A 19,878-nucleotide genomic window follows, 5' to 3' on the forward strand; every position below is an offset into this window, starting at 1 on the left:
ACCACTAGGAGGTGCTCCATTAAAAGAATTACACCAACTGGCCACTAGTTGTTGATTAAATACCAGATTATACCAACCAGCCATTAGGCGGCGCTCCAACACCAGACTCGGTTGAGGCCAAAACATGTTTAGTACTGTATTGGTATCCGGAGGCAGTGGAGAAGGCTTAGTGGGTCACTGGATGGAGTATTTGCTCACCTTGGATTAGGCAAAAGCACTTAATTGGGTTAACCTCAAATACCTCTGGTCTGGTCTTTTGAGATACTGAGGGGAAAGTTGTTGATTGGTTCAAGGCCTTGTTCACAGGGTCCAAGAACTTCCCGCATGTGAATGGTAGAAATGGCTGCTCTTGAGGTGGGTCCTGGTGTTTGCAAGGGTTGTCCTTTGAGCCCGCTGTTGTAAGCGTTCGATCCCTTCTTTAGGAAGGTTGATCATGGTTTATTGAGGAGTCAGGATGGATCCAGTGGAACCATAAGTCACTCCGAGGGTGGTGGTGTATGCTGATGATGTTACTATCTTGTGTCCTCAGGAGGCAGAGTAGGTGATGTTGTAGATCATTACTCAGAGCCATCTGGGTCCAAGATTAACAAGGATAAGTGTGAGAGTCTCTGGCTGGGAGGAAGTGATTGATCTTTGGATCTAGTGGACTTCCTTCCAAGATGCTTAGACTCTGCAATGATCTTCAGGATAAAATTTGGCCAAGGGAACTGGGACAGCAGGCTAAAGATCACTGCTCAGAAGGTGGACCAATGGAAGGGCTGGTCTTTGGCTCTCATGTTTGAGGAGACAGGAAGGCAAGTGAAGGAACATATAACACCACATGGGCATCTTTTGGCTCATGCTACTATAGTTCAAAAGGTTGGGGAGATCAGGGCTCTGTCGAGGCAAATCCTTGACAATCAGTTTCCGTTGACCCATTTCCAGAAACCTCTGGTTCTCAAGGATTACCCAAGCTGGGATCTGGGGGTTGGGTTGTGGCTTTGGAATTCCATCATGATCTCCTTGAAATTTTGGTTCTTGGGTTGGCGCTGCTTTTATGGGAACCAGTAAGTGAGGGACAATATAAAGTGCAGGAACTCTGAGGAAAGGGGTTGTCCTCAGGAGGAGTGTGGCGGCCTGCTGGAAAGCATGGACCATTTCCTGCTTCATTGCCCCTTTAATACAGAGGTGTACAACAGGGTGGGTGCGTTCATTGGCTGGCCTCTCTTATGCAGAATGGGCCTATTCAGAGACCTGGGTGGTGGGAGTGCCAACTTGATTTCTAGTCAGTTTAGTGGTTGGGTACTACATGTGTATTGCCCTGGAGCAAGGGTCCTTGGGACAGTAGACATATGCCCCTATTGCTACTATGCCAAGCCATCAACTCACTACTTCATTGCACTTATACCGTTTTATATTATTGAACTGCATTTTATATGTTTATTGCAATATATTGTTCCTGTTTGCATCGCTATTAGTGCTGTATTATCTACTGGTCTGATTGGACAGAAATTGGTCAGATAATCTGTTGGCGTAACACAGCCCTTAGACTTTTCGAATGGTGGGTTTTAAATCCTGGTCTTGAACTATGCAGACATGGGAGGCCATGATGCCAGGGTGAAGATGGCCTTGAACTATGAAGACACAAAGCTGACACTCTGGGTGGAGGTGCTGTGGTAGTATTATTAAGGTTACATTTATTATTAAATAAGAGAATCATTTATAAACAGATTTATATTAAAATATAGAAGAAAATAAAAAATTTATAAAATAAAAAAAACTGGCACAGCTGGATCTTAGGACAGATAAGAGATGATATTTTTGTTATTGTGAATATCTTTTACTTTTATTATTTCTTTTCTTTGAGCGCCAGGATAGCGGTTGGTTTTGGTGGTAATAAAATTAACGTTGATTTATTATTTTATTACATGGAATATTATACCTGAATATATCAACTGGACCTCTAGGAGGCTCTCATCTACCAATCAGAATATACTAAGTGGGCCTCTAGGAGGCGCTCCAGTACCAGAAAATACTAAGTGGGCCTCTAGGAGGCTCTCCAGTACCAGAATATACTAAGTGGGCTTCTAGGAGGCGCTCCAGTAGCAGAATATACCAACTAGACCTCTAGGAGGCTCTCCAGTATCAGAATATACTAAGTGGGCCTCTAGGAGGTGCTCCAGTACCAGAATATACTAAGTGGGCCTCTAGGAGGCGCTCCAGTACCAGAATATACTAAGTGGGCCTCTAGGAGGCTCTCCAGTACCAGAATATACTAAGTGGGCCTCTAGGAGGCTCTCCAGTACCAGAATATACTAAGTGGCCCTCTAGGAGGCGCTCCAGTAGCAGAATATACCAACTAGACCTCTAGGAGGCGCTCCAGTAGCAGAATATACTAAGTGGGCTTCTAGGAGGCTCTCCAGTAGCAGAATATACCAACTAGACCTCTAGGAGGCGCTCCAGTAGCAGAATATACTAAGTGGGCTTCTAGGAGGCTCTCCAGTAGCAGAATATACCAACTAGACCTCTAGGAGGCGCTCCAGTACCAGAATATACCAATTACACAGGCAGGGCCGGAGACGACGCAGACCAGCTGCACAGGGGGCCTCAGGACAGAGGAACCATGAGACGGGAGAATATTTTATTATTTTATTACAACAAAAGTGACAGCAGAAGATTGACATGTAAGATGTGAGGAGCGGGGGCATGCAGGGAGGGGGGAGTCTCACACCCTCTTCAGGTGTCTCATCATAGCGTCATGACAAGCCACCATGATGCCACCTATCAGGTTCATGAACTCCTGGAAGTTCAGCTCTCTGTCCTGTTTACCGTCCACTGCTCCGTCCACCGACTCCATCAGCTTGCGCACAATGTTCGGGTCCTTCTGGCTCTGAAGGAGACAGGAGAGGACAACACATTAGAGTCACAAGATCAGCACACTCCTCTCCTGAAATCCTCTATGCTGCTGTGGACACTGCTCCTTCCACTATGTAACTCTCATCCTGTGACCTCCACAAGATCAGCAGACTCCTTTCCTGAAATGCTCTGTGCTGCTGGGGGCCCTGCTCTTACTTACATCTGTGAAGGACTTCAGCTCGGTCTTCATGAAGGCCTCAAACTCTGTGTAATTCAACTGGTTCTTGTCTCCTTTCTTGCCGGCGTAGTGCTGGAAGACCCGGATGATGTTCTCCATGGCGGACTCCATTTCTGTGGGTTTTGTGGCTGGGACTGGATTCTGGGGAAAAGACACCATCACATAGAAGAAGTCACTAGTGATATGTGGACTAGTCATCTGCCCACCTCAGATGTAATGCAGTGCCCAGAGGGGAGGGCAATACATCACCCTCTGCAGCTCTGTTATGTCCACATCGTGGACACAGAGGTTCGCTCCATAGGACAGGCGAGAAATTGACTTACTACCTTCTTTTCTTGGGGGCACTTGGCCAGGGCGTCGTTACAAGCCACCATGATGCCCCCGATGAGGTTGAGGAACTCCTGGAAGTCCATCTCCTGGTCCTTTTTCCCATCAACCCCACCGTCCACAGATTGCATCATCTTCTGTAGGATGGATGGGTCCCTCTGGTTCTGGGGGGCGGGAAAGAGACATTACATGGATCAGAGACCTTATTATACAGATGTTGTAGACAAAAAGGAAAGAGAATGCGCTCATAGGGTGAATATGTAAAGAATTATTTCCCCTTTTAGACGGGAGGTAATATGCTCACCTGTTAGAGTTGCACCAATTGGGTGCAACTACAATGAGAGCTGAGTGATCTTGAGGGTAGGTTGGTGCCGCCGGCTTTGTCCAAACACCCTTTGGTCGGTGCCGAACCGCCGAATGGGTGAGTATAGGAACTGTGGGTTTGGTGGACCAAGAAAGTCCAAGAAAAACGGACAGAGTAACAGGCGCAAATCCACAACCGATGGTAGAAAACAAATTGGTTTATTCAGGACAACGCGTTTCGGGGTGCATGACCCCTTTATCAAGTCTGGTGGATCACAGTGGAGCCGTTCGTATCCCAGCACGTGGGGTGTCCGGAGCGATCAATTCACCACCGGACACCCCACGTGCTGGAATACGAACGGCTCCACCAGACTTGATAAAGGGGTCATGCACCCCGAAACGCATTGTCCTGAATAAACCAATTTGTTTTCTACCATCGGTTGTGGATTTGCGCCTGTTACTCTGTCCGTTTTTCTTGGTCCACCAAACCCACAGTTCTTATTATACAGATGGGAGACCCTCATAGGCTGGGACAATGACATCACTGGAGCAGAAAAGACTAAGACCCAGATCCGCCCCTGCATATGGGAGCAGCTACCGGGGGTTAGGGTTGGAATTTTCATTGCTTGCTCCCAGGGTTTATGTGGGCTGTATGTGGACATTCCCACCTCAGTGGAGGTTCTACTAATCCATATAAATAATGCTACATGTTCTCATGGGATCTCCTGGAGGTGTGCCATGGGCTGAGATCTTGGTGCCGTCATGGCCTGGCTCTGCCTGAGAATGAATGCTCCTCTACCTTCTCTCCAGGAACTTGGGCCGTACACTAGGTCAGTCTGAGTGGACACAGCCTGATGGCCCAGAGGCAGCTGTCACTTACCTTGGTGAAGGACACCAGCTCCGTGTTCATGAACTTCTCAAACTCTTTGTAGTTCATGGAGGCCTGGTTGCCCTCCTTGCCGGCGTATCTCTGGAAGCAGGTGATGATCTTCTCCATTGACCGCTCGATCTCAGTTGGGGGATTCTGTCGTTGTTGTGCCTAAAAGTGGATGAGATCCCGGAGTTTATTACCCTATTGCCCATATATACACAGACCATATGGCGGTGTGATTCTTAGCATGTAGTTTATTATGACGCATGGAGTTGGTAGTGGGGTGGGAATCGGGACCTTATACACAGAGCTGCTCATACCGTGGGCCCCACACCCACCTGCATTGCCTGGAGCTCAGACTTCGTCAGCCATGGGGAGTCCAGAATGCTTATAGGGGACAGAGTTGTAACCAGAACCTTAAGTCAGTGGTGCCCCCCCCCCCCCCCCCCACACGCCGTTTCCTTAGCTTACCAGTGATACACACATTAACCCCTTCACTATCCTGCACCACCGGTGGATACACGCATTAACCTCTTCAATGTCCTAGATCACTGCCCTAGACCGGAGCCCTGTATATAAGGCCGCAGTAGGGTTCATTATTCTGGAGCTGTGCTGTAATAGTTGTTGGCCTGGAGGGAGCCCCGCCAGGTCCTGACTGTCCACTGGCGAGGTGCTCTCCAAGCCTTCGTATCTAGACACGTAGCTGAAAATTCTGGCCGGGAAGAGAAATTGCACAGTGGAGCCCAACCTGAATTTCTGCACCAGGGCCCAGGAACGTTCAGTCACGCCCTTGGGTGTAAAGTCTCTCTGCAGTGGAAATGACTGGTCTGACCGGAGAACCGGCCCCTCAAGCACCAGGTACCTCCGCACCCCCTATAGCTACACTCCTGCTTCATTGTAAGAAACGGCAGCAAACATTCCCACACCTCCTCATGCTGACAGTTTCCCATTCAGGTGGAGCTGTTGACCACACAATAGCCGACTGTTGCCATGAGATCTTATGTTTTATTTGGCTGCGGCTACACCCCACCGTCTCCCATGGTGATTGGCCTGGAATGTCAGGACTACCGAGGACATGTAGGCACACGCCCGGCCACACACGTACCTGACGGCACTGTATATTCATCTCCATGACCTGCAGGCCTGAGCATTAGAAAGTCTCTAAAGGAAGTGCCCCGGACACCCCCCAAACCCTCCAGTCACGGGGGTCCCCGACCAACAGTTTGCTCCATGTTCTGAAGCTTAGGGAGGCCTCCTTCATGGTGTGAGGTGTCTCATCCACACCGCACCCCCCCCCGGGCGGAGGAAGTCTGGGGGTCCCTGTCAATCACCCTCCATGAGGCCTGGTCAGCGGGCAGCAGCCATTGTGAAGGCACATAAGGCATGGTTACTGGCAGTGCCCGGGGTTTATGTGGCCGCAGGGAAGGGAAGACTTCTCCGCCTTGCACAATAACGAGGAGCAGTCGCAGGAATCAAGCTGAGATGGCGTACGCTCCGTTTCAATTTTTTTTTTATTGAAAAGTTAAAAAATAAAAGCCACCTCCCATCATTAAAGGGCCAGTAACCCTAGCATTGCAGAGCCCATCACCCTGACCTGAAATGGCTGATAACAGGGAGCAATAGCTGGCAGCCACCACATTACATCCCCGGGTTATTATCTCCACCCGGAGGTTAGCAGCGGGCGGCCCCTCCCTGTATTGTTACACAGCAGCGACCGTTAGAGGTCGGGCCCCTCCCTGACCGATAAGAGCCGGGCCGCCGTAGACATCAGACAGATAACGAGGCATCCAGGAGACAAAACTATAGCTGATGTCATCACAGAGCACCTATACCCTATGATAGTGATGTCATCACAGAGCACCTATACACTATTAGTGATGTCATCACAGCCCACCTATACACTATGATAGTGATGTCATCACAGCCCACCTATACACTATGATAGTGATGTCATCACAGAGCACCTATACCCTATGATAGTGATGTCACCACAGAGCACCTATACACTATGATAGTGATGTCATCACAGCCCACCTATACACTATGATAGTGATGTCATCACAGCCCACCTATACACTATGATAGTGATGTCATCACAGAGCACCTATACCCTATGATAGTGATGTCATCACAGAGCACCTATACCCTGTGCTAGTGATGTCATCACAGAGCACCTATACACTATAATAGTGATGTCATCACAGTCCACCTATACACTATAATAGTGATGTCATCACAGTCCACCTATACACTATTATAGTGATGTCATCACAGAGCACCTATACCCTATAATAGTGATGTCATCACAGCCCACCTATACACTATGATAGTGATGTCATCACAGCCCACCTATACACTATAATAGTGATGTCATCACAGCCCACCTATACACTATGATAGTGATGTCATCACAGCCCACCTATACACTATAATAGTGATGTCACCACAGAGCACCTATACACTATGATAGTGATGTCATCACAGTCCACCTATACACTATAATAGTGATGTCATCACAGTCCACCTATACACTATTATAGTGATGTCAATCTGCACATATACACTATAATAACATCACTACAGACTGTGTATGATGTCACAGCTAGGCAGTCAGAGTATGTTGGGAGTTGTAGTTTTGCAGTAGCTGGAGAGCCACAGGCTGGAGCCCCCAATATCTCAGGGTGTGCCCTGCAGAAAGTTCACTACAGAGTCACAAGGAGCAGGACTACAAGGCCCAGCACGTTCGGAGCCTGCAGCTGCCAGGACTACAAGGCCCAGCACGTTCGGAACCTGCAGCTGCCAGGACTACAAGGCCCAGCACGTTCAGAGCCTGCAGCTGCCAGGACTACAAGGCCCAGCACGTTCGGAGCCTGCAGCTGCCAGGACTACAAGGCCCAGCACGTTCGGAGCCTGCAGCTGCCAGGACTACAAGGCCCAGCACTGCCAGGACTAGCACGCCACATACGACAGCTAAGCCTTCTGGATGTCTCGGCGGTGAGGGTGGGCACTTACCATGGCGAACAGAGCGCGGACCCCGGAGCGGCAGAGAAGTGCGAGACTCTGAGCAGACAGGGAAGCAGAAGGTTTTAAAGGAGGAGGGAGCCGCACCCATAGGCCTCAGGCCAACGCCCTGCCCAATTTCTACATTCCTCCCCATTCTGCATGTCTGATGAGTAATCACAGCTCCTAGAGAACACATCCGCCACACTGTGTGCTTCACTTCCCCAAGACTCCAAACCTCTGCTTGCCAGCAGTGAAAAGCCACAGACTCATTTACAGTGGAGAGTTGGCTACAGTTGTATCCAGTCCAGACAATCCTCTGTGTATCAGGCTGGATACTTTGTAACAAACTGCGGCTCTACATGGAAATCAGAGGGTCTCATTCAATGACAGCATGCAGAAATCTTAAAAATGGAGAAGAACTGAAATAAAAGTAATGTATTGCACATCAGATCTACGTCCGCTGACCATCTAATATATATGGGGGCTTCCCATTCACATGCATGCTCAGCCAGCGTGATGATAAATAATACTGTATCCCCCTACTGTCATTTACACAGCTCACCACACAATCTGCTAGGGGTTTACAGACTGCTTTGGCCTCTAGGTGGCGGCACTTTATCACTACAGCAGGTTGTGGGGGGCTCCTGGCTGCCTCCATGTCACAATATGCAGAATGTAACTGGATGAGCTTGGAAGATGATCCTGCAGGATAGCCGTGCACGGTGGGCAGGGTGTCCTCCAGTATGGGTGCACCAACCTCCCTTTATTCTGCTCCTTCCATTTCACATGACAGGAAAGCGACGTCATGTATGGCTCCAACAATGTTATCAAGACACCCCAGAAATGAAGAAGGAGTCAAAGGTCAATGTATGGATGGCAAGTCCGCTCAGTCTGTCAGATATGTGGATGCTTATACAAGACTCACCCCCAGGGAACATGAAAGACGCAGGAAGACAGGTTCTGCCACTTCAGGAATCCTACAGCGTCCTATACTACCGACCCCCTACATGATAATATCTGCACCAATAGATGGACACTGCACAGTACCACTTCTCCTGTGTATATATATACACTGCACAGTACCACTTCTCCTGTGTATATATATACTCCTGTCCTGTATATATATACACTGCACATTACCACTTCTCCTGTCCTGTATATATATACACTGCACAGTACCACTTCTCCTGTCCTGTATACTGGGTGTAATCCTCAGTATCTGCTCTTATTCTGTATATATATACACTGCACAGTACCACTTCTCCTGTCCTGTATACTGGGTGTAATCCTCAGTATCTGCTCTTATTCTGTATATATATATACACTGCACAGTACCACTTCTCCTGTCCTGTATACTGGGTGTAATCCTCAGTATCTGCTCTTATTCTGTATATATATACACTGCACAGTACCACTTCTCCTGTCCTGTATACCGGGTGTAATCCTCAGTATCTGCTCTTATTCTGTATATATATACACACTGCACAGTACCACTTCTCCTGTCCTGTATACTGGGTGTAATCCTCAGTATCTGCTCTTATTCTGTATATATATATACACTGCACAGTACCACTTCTCCTGTCCTGTATACTGGGTGTAATCCTCAGTATCTGCTCTTATTCTGTATATATATATACACTGCACAGTACCACTTCTCCTGTATACTGGGTGTAATCCTCTGTATCTGCTCTTATTCTGTATATATATACACTGCACAGTACCACTTCTCCTGTCCTGTATACTGGGTGTAATCCTCAGTGTCTGCTCTTATTCTGTATATATATACACTGCACAGTACCACTTCTCCTGTCCTGTATACTGGGTGTAATCCTCAGTATCTGCTCTTATTCTGTATATATATACACTGCACAGTACCACTTCTCCTGTCCTGTATACTGGGTGTAATCCTCAGTATCTGCTCTTATTCTGTATATATAAGAGCAAGGCGGGGGCGAGACCACCTGGTCCTCACCCACAACCGGCCCCGGGTCAACCAGACGGAATGTTGTCTGTCTGAAATGGAGAGGCAATGAAGCGTGCCCACCCAGGAGTTTGATGTCAGTTTTGCCCGGCCAGAGGGTCTTGAACTTTTCTGGTCTGGGTATGAACTGGCAAAAGACCAGCCGGACTGGCAGGGTTTTTTTTGTGCAAGCGATAGATAACCCGCCAGAATGAGGTCAAGAAAGTGACCGTTCTGACCCGTAACAAGTGACTTTCTTGTGTTGACATCTTGACCTGGTTGAGCAGGTACGGGGACGTCCAGGGTCTTCCTAGCAAGAACCTGGATGAGTTTGGCATCTGGTCGGGTGCCTGGACGTTTCAGATTAAGTTGAAACATTCAGGGGGGTCGGTTTCCCACATACCATCATCTGCTTTCCTTGGTCGGGATCATGGTGTTCTACAGGGGGCAGTCTAAGCTGTGTTACAAGTGTGGCAGCCCTTCGCACTTCAGCGCCAGCTGCCAAGTGCAGAGGTGCACGTTGTGCGGGGGTGAAGGCCATCTAGCTGCATCTTGTGGGCAGATTAGATGCAACCTGTGTGGTGAGCTAGGGCACCCGTTCAGTCGTTGCCCTCGCTCTGTCGCCAACATGGCTCGTGCGCGCGCGGAGGCGAGTCGGGAGGCCCCCACCGCCGAGGCGAGTGCTGGCGAAGGCGACAGGGCAGTGGGGTCGATGAAGAGAAAAGACGGCCCGTCCCAGCAGAGACAGAGGGAGAGGCGTCAAATGGAGAGGGGGCAGGTAGAACCCCGTCCTGGGGTGATGTGTCACGGATGATATTGCAGATAGCTGGAAGTTATGGATAAACATCCGACTGGCTTGATCCCAAACTAAGGAGCATAAAGGTGACCCCTGGAAAACCCTAAGAGCTCACCCTGACTGCTAAGCTCATACAAAGGTCTCAGAGGTAGACGATTGCATGCCCTCGTACCTAGACTGTGTGACACCTGAAAACCCTATAATAGTGAGGGGACACAACCACCGGCTCCCTGTACTTAATACGGAGGGAGTCAGGGTCACCTAGAATCAAGCCAGCAAGTAAACACAATACAAGAAAGGACTTATCTGAACAAGCAGTAACAGAAGTCTCCAGCAGTGATCACTTCAATCCAGGAAGTAGTATAAACCGCAAAGTGAGGCAGTATGGGAGGGAATATAAAGGGAGGCAATTAGTGTGAATAGGTGACAGCTGGGAGAAGGAAAAGAGATGACAAAGTGAAACCAAAACAAAGAACATCATGCAAGAGGTACAGAAGAACGTCTGCCAGACCTTCTCAGAGAGCTGGCGGTGACATGATGCCTGTGCCCTCCCAAGAGAATGCTTCTCCTAGAGCTGAGACCCTGGGGGATAACGAGGTGAATGAGGAACTTAGGAGACTAGACCGTTTCGAGGTGACTCTGTCCTCTTGCTACGAGAGTGCAACAGAGGGGAGTGAGACAGAGTCTAAAAGAACAAGAAGGAAACGTCTGACCAAAAAAAGATCTAGCCCGACTAGAGTGCCTGTGGAAGGCAAAGCCAGCTCCCCCCTGGACCTCTCTAATCCTGACTCTCTTCCCCTGGATCTTTCCAACCGGTACCTCACCTTGGATGAGATCTCCGCCTCCTCTTCTTCCGGGGAGGAGGTTGAAGGTGGGGAGCCGGAGGGGCAAGAGAAGGAGCCTCTGGAAGGGCCCGCGCCTTCCTCCGGTGAGGATGCAAGGTCCTCGGGAGGTGGGGTGGGTCCAGACACTGGGAATGGAAATGACAAGGGTGGTGTGAAGGGGGAGGCAGTGGTGACTAATAAGATGGACACCACTGTCTCTCTCAAAAGAAATCGTGCCACCTTAGGGGGTAGCCCCGAGAGGGGTAAGAAAAAGAAGGCGAAGGGAAGGAAGAAGGCCGTCTAACTTAATCACTCTGTATGGCGGCACTCTCTCCGTTGACGCTGGCGACCATTAATGTCGCCAGTATTAAATCGGATGCGGCTAGGTTTGTAGCCTTTGATTTTCTCAGCCGGGTTGAAGCTGACATTTTATTTTTGCAAGAGACCAGGCTGCCAGATTTGGCGGCTGTGTATAAAGCAAAAAAGGAGTGGAGGTGCGGTCCATCATATTGGTCTCTTGCGGCTGAGCCGTATAGCGGAGTGGCGGTTCTTTTTACCGCGCCAGTAGAAAGCCGACGAGTGATTGAGTTAGAAATGGGGAGGTGTTTGATTTTAGATGTCCTCATGAAGGGTCAAGAGCTTCGCCTGATAAACATCTATGGTCCCCAAACCAGGTGGGATCGGAAGCGTCTCTTTATGAGGATCAAACCTTTCCTTTTTACGAGTTGGCAGGTGGTCTTTGGCGGGGACTTTAATACAGTCACAAGGTCCCAAGACCGGGGAGGTGCCAGAGAACGGCTGGCTTATGATAGTGTATCCCTGAATAGCATAGCTAGCGAGGCTCGCCTGGTGGATGTCCACATTAGGCACACCCCAGGCCACGGTGGTTTCACTTATTATAGAGGTAGTCAGATTAGGTCTAGAATAGACAGGTTTTATTTAAAGGAGGAGACTACTTTTTCACCTTTGGAGGTGGTAGAGGTGGAATTCTCCGATCACTGTATGATTATGTTCTCTTTGAATGTTGCAGAATCCCCCCAAATGGGAAGAGGCTATTGGAAGCTAAATTCGGCCCTCCTGGAGGAAGCAGAGGTGAGACAATCCTTTGAGGACTTCCTTCAGAGTCAGGTAGAGTTGCTGGATCTTTGTGAAACTAAGTCGGAGTGGTGGGAGATATTCAAAGATCGGGTGGCAAAATTCTTCCGCCATCTCTCGAGCCTCAGGTCCCTGAACAAGTACCGCTTGTATCAGGGTCTGAGGAGGAAACTCGAACAACTGGTCTCGACTGGAGGCAGCCGAGAGGATATCTCCAGGGTGAAATCTTTGCTTTAGAGGTGCCAGTACGATAGGCACACATCTTTGTTTTTGAGAGGGATTTCGCGAAGTACCGCTCGCCCGACCCTTACAGAAACTGTAAGATGTCAGTGAAAAGTAAGTTGGTGATGGGACTGGTCGATGGTACGGGATCTCTAAGGTATTCAATGAGTGCCTTTCCTCGGGTGCTCTGCCGAAGTCAATGAGGAGGTCAGCTCTGATCCTTATATCAAAGGGTAAAAATCCGAGCCGTATTGAGAATTGGCGTCCCATAGCGCTTCTCAGTACGGACAGAAAGATCCTGGCCAAGATACTGTTTAATCGGTTGGTGCAGTTTCCGCCCCGGCTCCTTTCGGAGACCCAACATTGCTCGGTTCCAGGCTATAATTCTCTATATTATAATGCACCCCCAAATATAATCCTGTATATTACACTGCACCCCAGGGTATAATCCTTTATACTACAAAGTATTATAAAGATCTTCATAATTTTTATTTATTTGGTAAATTATGTGAAATGTTACATTATACATAATAAATATCTGTAAGCACTCCCATCTTCTCACTCACTTCCTCTTACACAATGTATTACTCCCATCATCTCACACACAATGTATTACTCTCATCCTCTCACACAACGTATCACCCCTATCATTTCACACATGACGTATCACTCCCATTATCTCATCAAGCACTCATAGACTCGTATGTAGATGGTGGGTTTCGTATTTTATTGGTGCTGGCCAACGTTTGGGAAGTCTACGGAATTGAGCGCCTTCATTAGGATTTCCCTGAGGTGATTTTATTTTTTAAGGGTGACCCTATTTTCTAGATTGTCTGTCATAACATTCAATATGGCCGCTCCCCCTCTTAGGCACCACTTGTGATGTCATCATTAGAATCCTGGCCAGGTTTTGCCTCTTGTGATGTCATTACTAGAATCTTGTGATGTCATAATGGGGGCATGACTAATTTACTTATGACATAATGGGAGAGCCCTGGAAGGTGGAGTCACGCCCAGAGCCCAGTGTCAGTTGCTCTAGCTGGCTGTCACGATGGGAGTGTCTCGGAAGAGGAGGAGGAGGATGCTGCCGAAGGCTGTTCCCGTAGTGACTGCGATAGAGTATATGGATGTTGGCCCGCGCCAGTACACAGACGATGTGGAGATGGTGTGTGTTGACAGTGATGATGTTGACAGGATGGAGGTTGACCCACGTCAATATCCAGATGACGCGGAAATGGAGGGCCTTCAGTGGGCCACTACCACCATCAGGGCCTCTAACCCCCTGAAGAGGAAGCGGCCATCTTGAACATCTGCCGCCGGCCATAACATCTGCCGCTAGTCCCTTAAAATACCATCTGCCCCTCGGCCATAACATCTGCCGCTAGGCCCTTAAAATACCATCTGCCCCTCGGCCAAATATCATCTGCCGCTTGGGGCCCATTTACCATCTTCCCTTAGAGGCCCATTTACCATCTACAGATGTATTTTACCATCCATACCTTTTAAAAATTCCTGTGAAGACTCTGACCAACAGAGCAACATCAGGTCCGGTAAGTTTGGCCGCTTATCTCTGTCTTTGATTTGTGTTTTTGTAAATTTTTTTGCTTATTTTTTTATTTTTCAGGATCTGACCACAAAACCTGAGGAACCTGTCATGACCTGTCAAAAATCTGCCAGAGGTGCAATCGTCGATCTCCTTTCAAGCAAGCAGATCTGAATCCAGCCAATCCAATATCAGAAGAGACTGAAGAAGGCACCTCCAGCACCCTCAAAGAGCCAGAGCCACAAAAAACACCCTAAAAACCTACAACCTTTAATAATAAACGTAGTTATTTTTTTTTTAAAGAAGAAACATGTTTCTTTTTTAAATTGCTTAATTTGTCCTTGGTCTACATCTTCTATGGGTAACCTAAGGGTGGGTTGCTGGGGGTCCAGGATAATAAAAGGGGTTGTTTCCAGAATCCCTGATGGTCTAAGGCAGTGAAGGGTTTAATGTTGAAATCTCTGGAGATCAAAGGTTAGATAAGTCATTAATGTCAGGATCTCTGGTGATCTAGTAAAGTGAGGTGATTTTATAAACAAATCAGCCCAAAAACACCCCATTATTTAGATTGTATGGCATTTTATTCAATATGGCCGCTTCCTCTCTAAGGCACCTCTTGTGATGTCATCATTAGAATCCTGGCCAGGTCTTGCCTTTTGTGATGTCATCATTGGAATCCTGTGATGTCATAATGGGGGGCATGACATTTCGCTCTCTCTTCGATACCTCTCTATTCAAACTTGAGAGTTGAATCCCTTCAGGCCTCCTTCTGTTTTCTTTTCCTATTCTTCCCATATCCCCCCTATCTATTCTCTTTTTCTTACACTTGCTTACCTAATATTTTTCCTTTTGACTTTTTTCTCTGTATTATTATATTTACTATATTTTTCATTTTCTTCATACTATGCCTGAGTTACAGTACTACCATCCTCGTTACATACCAATATACCTTTCCGAGAATATTCATACTGTAAAACAACAAACGAGACTTTTATGCTTGTACATCATTTATTTGCATTATTTTACTTTTTATTTTGTATTTTTATATTGTTGTCTCTTAAAATTTTATAAAAATTGTGAAAGAGAAATAATGGGGGCATGACAACTCATTTGCTGGGGACACACCCAGAGCCCAGTGTTAGTTGCTCTAGCTGGCTGCCATGATGGGAGAATCTCGGACTCCGACCACTGAGAACGCACCTTCAGAATGCAGCACCCACTCCATTCACTTCTATGGGGCTGACGGAAATTTTTCGGCAGTGCACCCTCCTTCACTTTGCAGGCTCTGTTCTATAGATAGGGGTGGGACCTAGCAATATGCCCCCAATGTCTGAGGTGAGGGCAACTCCTTTAAAGAGCCAGAGCCACAAAAACCTGCTCAGGAACCCATGTCTACCTCTGTGTCCACACAATTGGAGAATGCTCAGGGCCAGAAACTGGTTAAAGTTCCCCTTACTTGCAGAGCTGTCCTTTTCCCTTCTTTTTTCTCTCAGACTCTGTGCTCCTCCTTACTCCAGAGCCTGTCCCCTTCCAGGAATTGACTTCATCCCTGGATTGCAAAGTTTTGTCACTAGATGGCAGAAGATCAACAGTAAATGCATTCATAAGCACAAGTCAATATTGTTTTGGAAGGGGATTGCTATTATAATAATTATCTATATTTCTATAGCGCCAACATATTCTGCAGCGCTTTACAATCAGAGGATTCATGTACAAACATAGTCATAAATAGTCATAGTCATAGTCATAAATAACATAACAGCAAACAGGTCAACTATTAAGACAAGAGCAATAAGGGCCCTGCTTGCAAGAGCTTACAATCTATGAGGAGATGGGGGTGACACAGAAGGTAAAGGTGCATGTTTTGTACAATGGTCCAGCCTTTATAGGGGAGTAGATATAAAGCCGTCACCAGCCGATATCTGTACAGCTTCTGAGTGCATAGTGTATGGATATTTGGCGATGGATAAGGTTCAGAAGAACGATTCTGAAGGGCTGGCATGGCGATAAATGTGTGAGATGGGAAACAGCTCTCATTGTTTGAACACAATTAGATGTTGTGGACTGACATTCTGCTGTTCGGCCACAAGATGCCACTGTCTCTTAAACACAGCAAACAAACTGCAGATATTTGAATATTCAAAGCCGGTGGGGTTTGAGAACCTGCTAAAAAGGAGGCATCTGTCACGAGAATGGGATAGGGAAGGTGCAAACTGACTTCACCCACTCCTCTGTCCCTGCCTACTTGCACTTACCCGTCCTAGGCAACGGAGCACAACTGGGCGGCGATCCCTAACCTGCGTAAGTGCGGAGAGACAAACAAACAGACAAACAAAGAGAGGTCGAACTAGCAAGGTCAAAACCAGGAGGTCAAAGCGGTACCAGGGAATAGGCAAGGACAAGTCAAAAGGTCAAGCAGAAGTCAAATACGAGGAGAAGCAAAAGTACAAAAGGATCTAGCAAGAGACGTAGTCAAGTAAAGCCGAAATACAAATCCAAAGTCAAACGCCAACCGAATATTCCCCAGGAATAGGACCTTACTCACAGGCAACCTGTGGCCAGCAAGCTGACTGTTAAATAGGGGAGCGACGGAGTCATGTGACGTGGCCAGCGTCACATGACTCATCCCCCTGCACACTGCTGAGCGCCGATTGTCCAGTTCGGCGATCAGACTTTTCTTCAAACTTACGGGAGCGGAGGACGGCGGCCACGCTAAGGAGGCGTGCGTGACCGGATTTTCTCCGCCCCCCCGTTGCCTTGGAGACGAGGATGCAGAGCACGTCCTCGCTCTGAAGTAATCGCATGGCGCCGGCGGCCCCGAAGGGAAGGAGAGCGAAGCCGGCACCCTGTGACACCATCTTAGAAGCTGAGCTGAGACTGAGGAACTGTGTGTGAGCAGAGAATCTGATGGATCCAGGAGTAAGAGGACCCCTCAGTGACCACAGCTGCAGCTGAGTGAAGCTGATCGTTGTCCAAGACCCAGATCCTGTCCAGGGAAAGGAGAGTTGTTTCCATGAGGGCTGATATGAGCTGAGGAACAAAGCTGCATACCCTGCAGGACCTGATGTTTGCTGGAGAGAGGGGTTTTTCGGTTCAGAGTCATCAGCGGATGAAGAGCAGACCCGGGTCGGTAAGATCATGCACGCACCGCATTGCAGAGTTGGCGCCTACAGACTTAGTTAGATATTTAGGGTCTCTGCTTTGTGTCAGGCTTAAAGTGTTGATACTGTTACTATAGGGACATTGCATATTTGAGAGCTGATAAACACCCCCACGGACTCCATTCAGTTCAGCGTTTTGCTCAGGAGTAATAACCAGGCATGTGCTACCGGACTAGTTATGGGAGGGGGAATACTATAGAGCATGGTAAGATTATAAACTGTTGTGTTGCACCGCATGCTAGGTCGTACTAAGCACCTAAACAATTGTTCGTGTTTGCTTCAGGGTAATAATAGGTATGGCGAGGCAGTTTTAGTTGTGCCCGCCAGTAGGTAAATTACCGCAAATGTTTCTTCGGCATCCATCAGAGGATGCTGTGCTGTGCAACACAGGGGTCTCAGCCTTTTGGCTGGGTGTATGTAAATTTATTTTATGTTCTCAGCATTTGTGGTTGTGTTTTTTACCACATGTTAGTAAAATTCTGTTTTGGCAACTGGTGTTGGAGTTGCTTTCCTCGTTCGTGACTTCGCTGTATCCTGGGGAGCCCACCCCGGTACACGGCTTACAACTGGAGAAGGGGATTAGAGAGAGATCAGGGGATTAAACTTAATTGTTTGGAGCACTGTGGAGAGCTTCATGGGTGACAATGAGCAGTTTAAATTGAATCCTGTTGTATGGGCAACCAGTGACTGGCACAGGGTGGGGGCATTGGAGTAGCGGTTAGACAGATTGATGAGCCTAGATGCAGGATAGATTGGAGAGAGTCTGGTGAGGGGGATGCAAATTTAATAATGAGTTATAATAATCCAGACGGCAATGGATCAGGGCAAAAATAAGAGTTTTTGCTGTTTCCACAGTAAGAAAGGAGAGATTCTGGAGATGTTTCTGAGATGTAGGCAAGATGAGTGGGCAAGAGATGGAATATAGGGGGTAAAGATTAGTGTCAAACATAACACAGAGACAGCAGGCGTTCTGCCTAGGCATGAGATGGAGATATTAAGTTTAGGTAGGTTAGTAGATGGAGGAAACACCAGTAGTTCACTTTTAGATAGAGAGGACATGATGTTGTAAACAGCGGACAGAGAGCCATTGGTGTTGTTTGGTACAGCAGGGGAGATATCACAGGAAGACGTATATAATTGGGTGTCATCGTCATGGAGATGGCACTGGAAACTGATAGTCTGTCCAATAGGAGCTGTGTAGAGAGAACAGAGGAAAGGACCAAGGATTGAACCCTGAGGAACCCCAACAGCAAGAATAGAGAGGAGGGGAGGTAGAGCCAGTGAATGATACACTGAAAGAGCGGCCAGAGAGGTAGGAAGAGAACCAGGAGAGGGCAGTGTCCTTTAGGCTGATAGATTGGAGCATGGTGAGGAGGAGATGGTGGTCTACAGTGTCAAATGCTGCAGAGAGATCCAGGAGAATGATTAGAGAGTAATGACTGTTGCATTTAGATGTCAGGAGGTCATTAGGGGCTTATGACAGAATGTTTGGAATAAGAGGGGAAGATGCCACAAGAGAGAGGTTGAAGATTTTAGGTGAGTGGTGACAGCCAGGGAGAGAGACTGGAGGAGGTGTGAGGGAATAGGGACAGTAGTGCATGTGGTAGGATGAGAAGAAGAGAGGAGCCTGTAGACTTCTTCTGTAACTGGGTCAAATGTAGATAGTGAGGCAGGAGAGAGGGAAGTAGGAAAGGGATCAATGACAGATTGGGAGCTGATTTTCTGCCGGATATTTTCAATTTTCTCTTTGAAGTAGGTGATCAGATCTCCAGGACAGAGGTCTGTGAGAGGCACCTGCACTTTTGGACTGAGGAGGGAGTGAAAAGTGCCAAAGAGTTTTTTCAGATTATTGGATAGTGAGGAGATCAGGGTGGTATAGTAGGTCTGTTTGGTGAGGTAAAGGACAGAGTTATAAGTTGTCAACATAAATTTATAATGGAATCTTGTGGTGTGCAAGTTTTCATAGAAGTTTGGAACTTTTGGAGCATCACTGGAGGAAGCAAGTTTGAGGTGTAAGCCAGGGTAGCTTTCATCTCTGTTTGGAGGTTCTGAGTGTAGGGGGCATTACTTCATCCAGGCTGCTTCTGAGGGTGTCATTATAGTGTTTTGCAGCCATTTATGGACAGGAGAGGGAAGAGATTGGGGACAGTAATGACTGTACAGTGTCTGTAAAAGTAGGAGTGTGCTAAGATAGATGAGGACTTGTGACAGTGAACGAGAGAAGGTTGTGGTCACAGAGTGGGAGAGGAGAGTTAGTAAAGTTGGAAAATGAGAAGAGTCTAAAAAAAAAGACCAGGTCATGCGTGTTGCTGTCTTTATGTGTCAGAGAGTTGTGAAAGTCCAAAAGAGAAGGTTAGAGATAGAGGCTGGGAGGCAGACTGGGAGACAGGGCTGTTAATGGGGATGTTAAAGTCACCCAAAATTAGAATTTGTAGTTTTGAGGACAAGAAGCTTGGCAGCCAGGTAGCAAAGTGATCCAGAAACTGGGTGGGTGAGCCAGGGAGTCACTCTGAAGGGGAGGGTATGAAAAAGTCTGAGGGTATGGACCTCAAAAGTTCGGAATGAGAGTGATGGTACTGGTGGAATGATCTGGAAAGTGGATTGTGGGGAAAGAAGTACACCTACTTCACCACCATGTCTGTTGCCAGGTCTGGGGGTAAGAAAAAAAATGTAGGCCACTGTAAGAGACAGCAGCAGGAG

General features: G+C 47.6%; 1 protein-coding gene across 2 annotated transcripts; it reads right to left on the reverse strand.

Annotated features, from left to right (window-relative positions):
• Positions 1-2,614: 2,614 nt before the first annotated feature.
• On the reverse strand, positions 2,615-7,744 carry LOC120982598. Of its 2 annotated transcripts, none has more exons than XM_040412857.1 (5): positions 7,587-7,744; positions 4,584-4,742; positions 3,400-3,564; positions 3,056-3,214; positions 2,615-2,869 (listed from the first exon to the last, which is right to left on the reverse strand). In XM_040412857.1, exons 1-5 carry the CDS (start codon positions 7,587-7,589, stop codon positions 2,705-2,707), a joined length of 651 nt encoding a protein of 216 aa, XP_040268791.1. In that variant the 5' UTR covers positions 7,590-7,744; the 3' UTR covers positions 2,615-2,704. The 2 variants fall into 2 exon arrangements, with proteins under 2 accessions (XP_040268791.1, XP_040268790.1); XM_040412856.1 differs by having other exon boundaries at positions 3,397-3,564.
• Positions 7,745-19,878: the final 12,134 nt, after the last annotated feature.

The sequence above is a fragment of the Bufo bufo genome, chromosome 11 (assembly GCF_905171765.1).
Source record: "Bufo bufo chromosome 11, aBufBuf1.1, whole genome shotgun sequence".
Lineage (NCBI taxonomy): Eukaryota > Metazoa > Chordata > Amphibia > Anura > Bufonidae > Bufo > Bufo bufo.

Excerpts from the sequence above, each read along its gene's own strand:
- LOC120982598 (XM_040412856.1), bottom strand. Across the intron at positions 3,565-4,583 it reads AGCTGGTGTCCTTCACCAAG|AACCAGAGGGACCCATCCAT; the intron begins GTAAGTGACAGC and ends CCCGCCCCCCAG. Across the intron at positions 2,870-3,055 it reads AGCTGAAGTCCTTCACAGAT|AGCCAGAAGGACCCGAACAT; the intron begins GTAAGTAAGAGC and ends TGTCTCCTTCAG.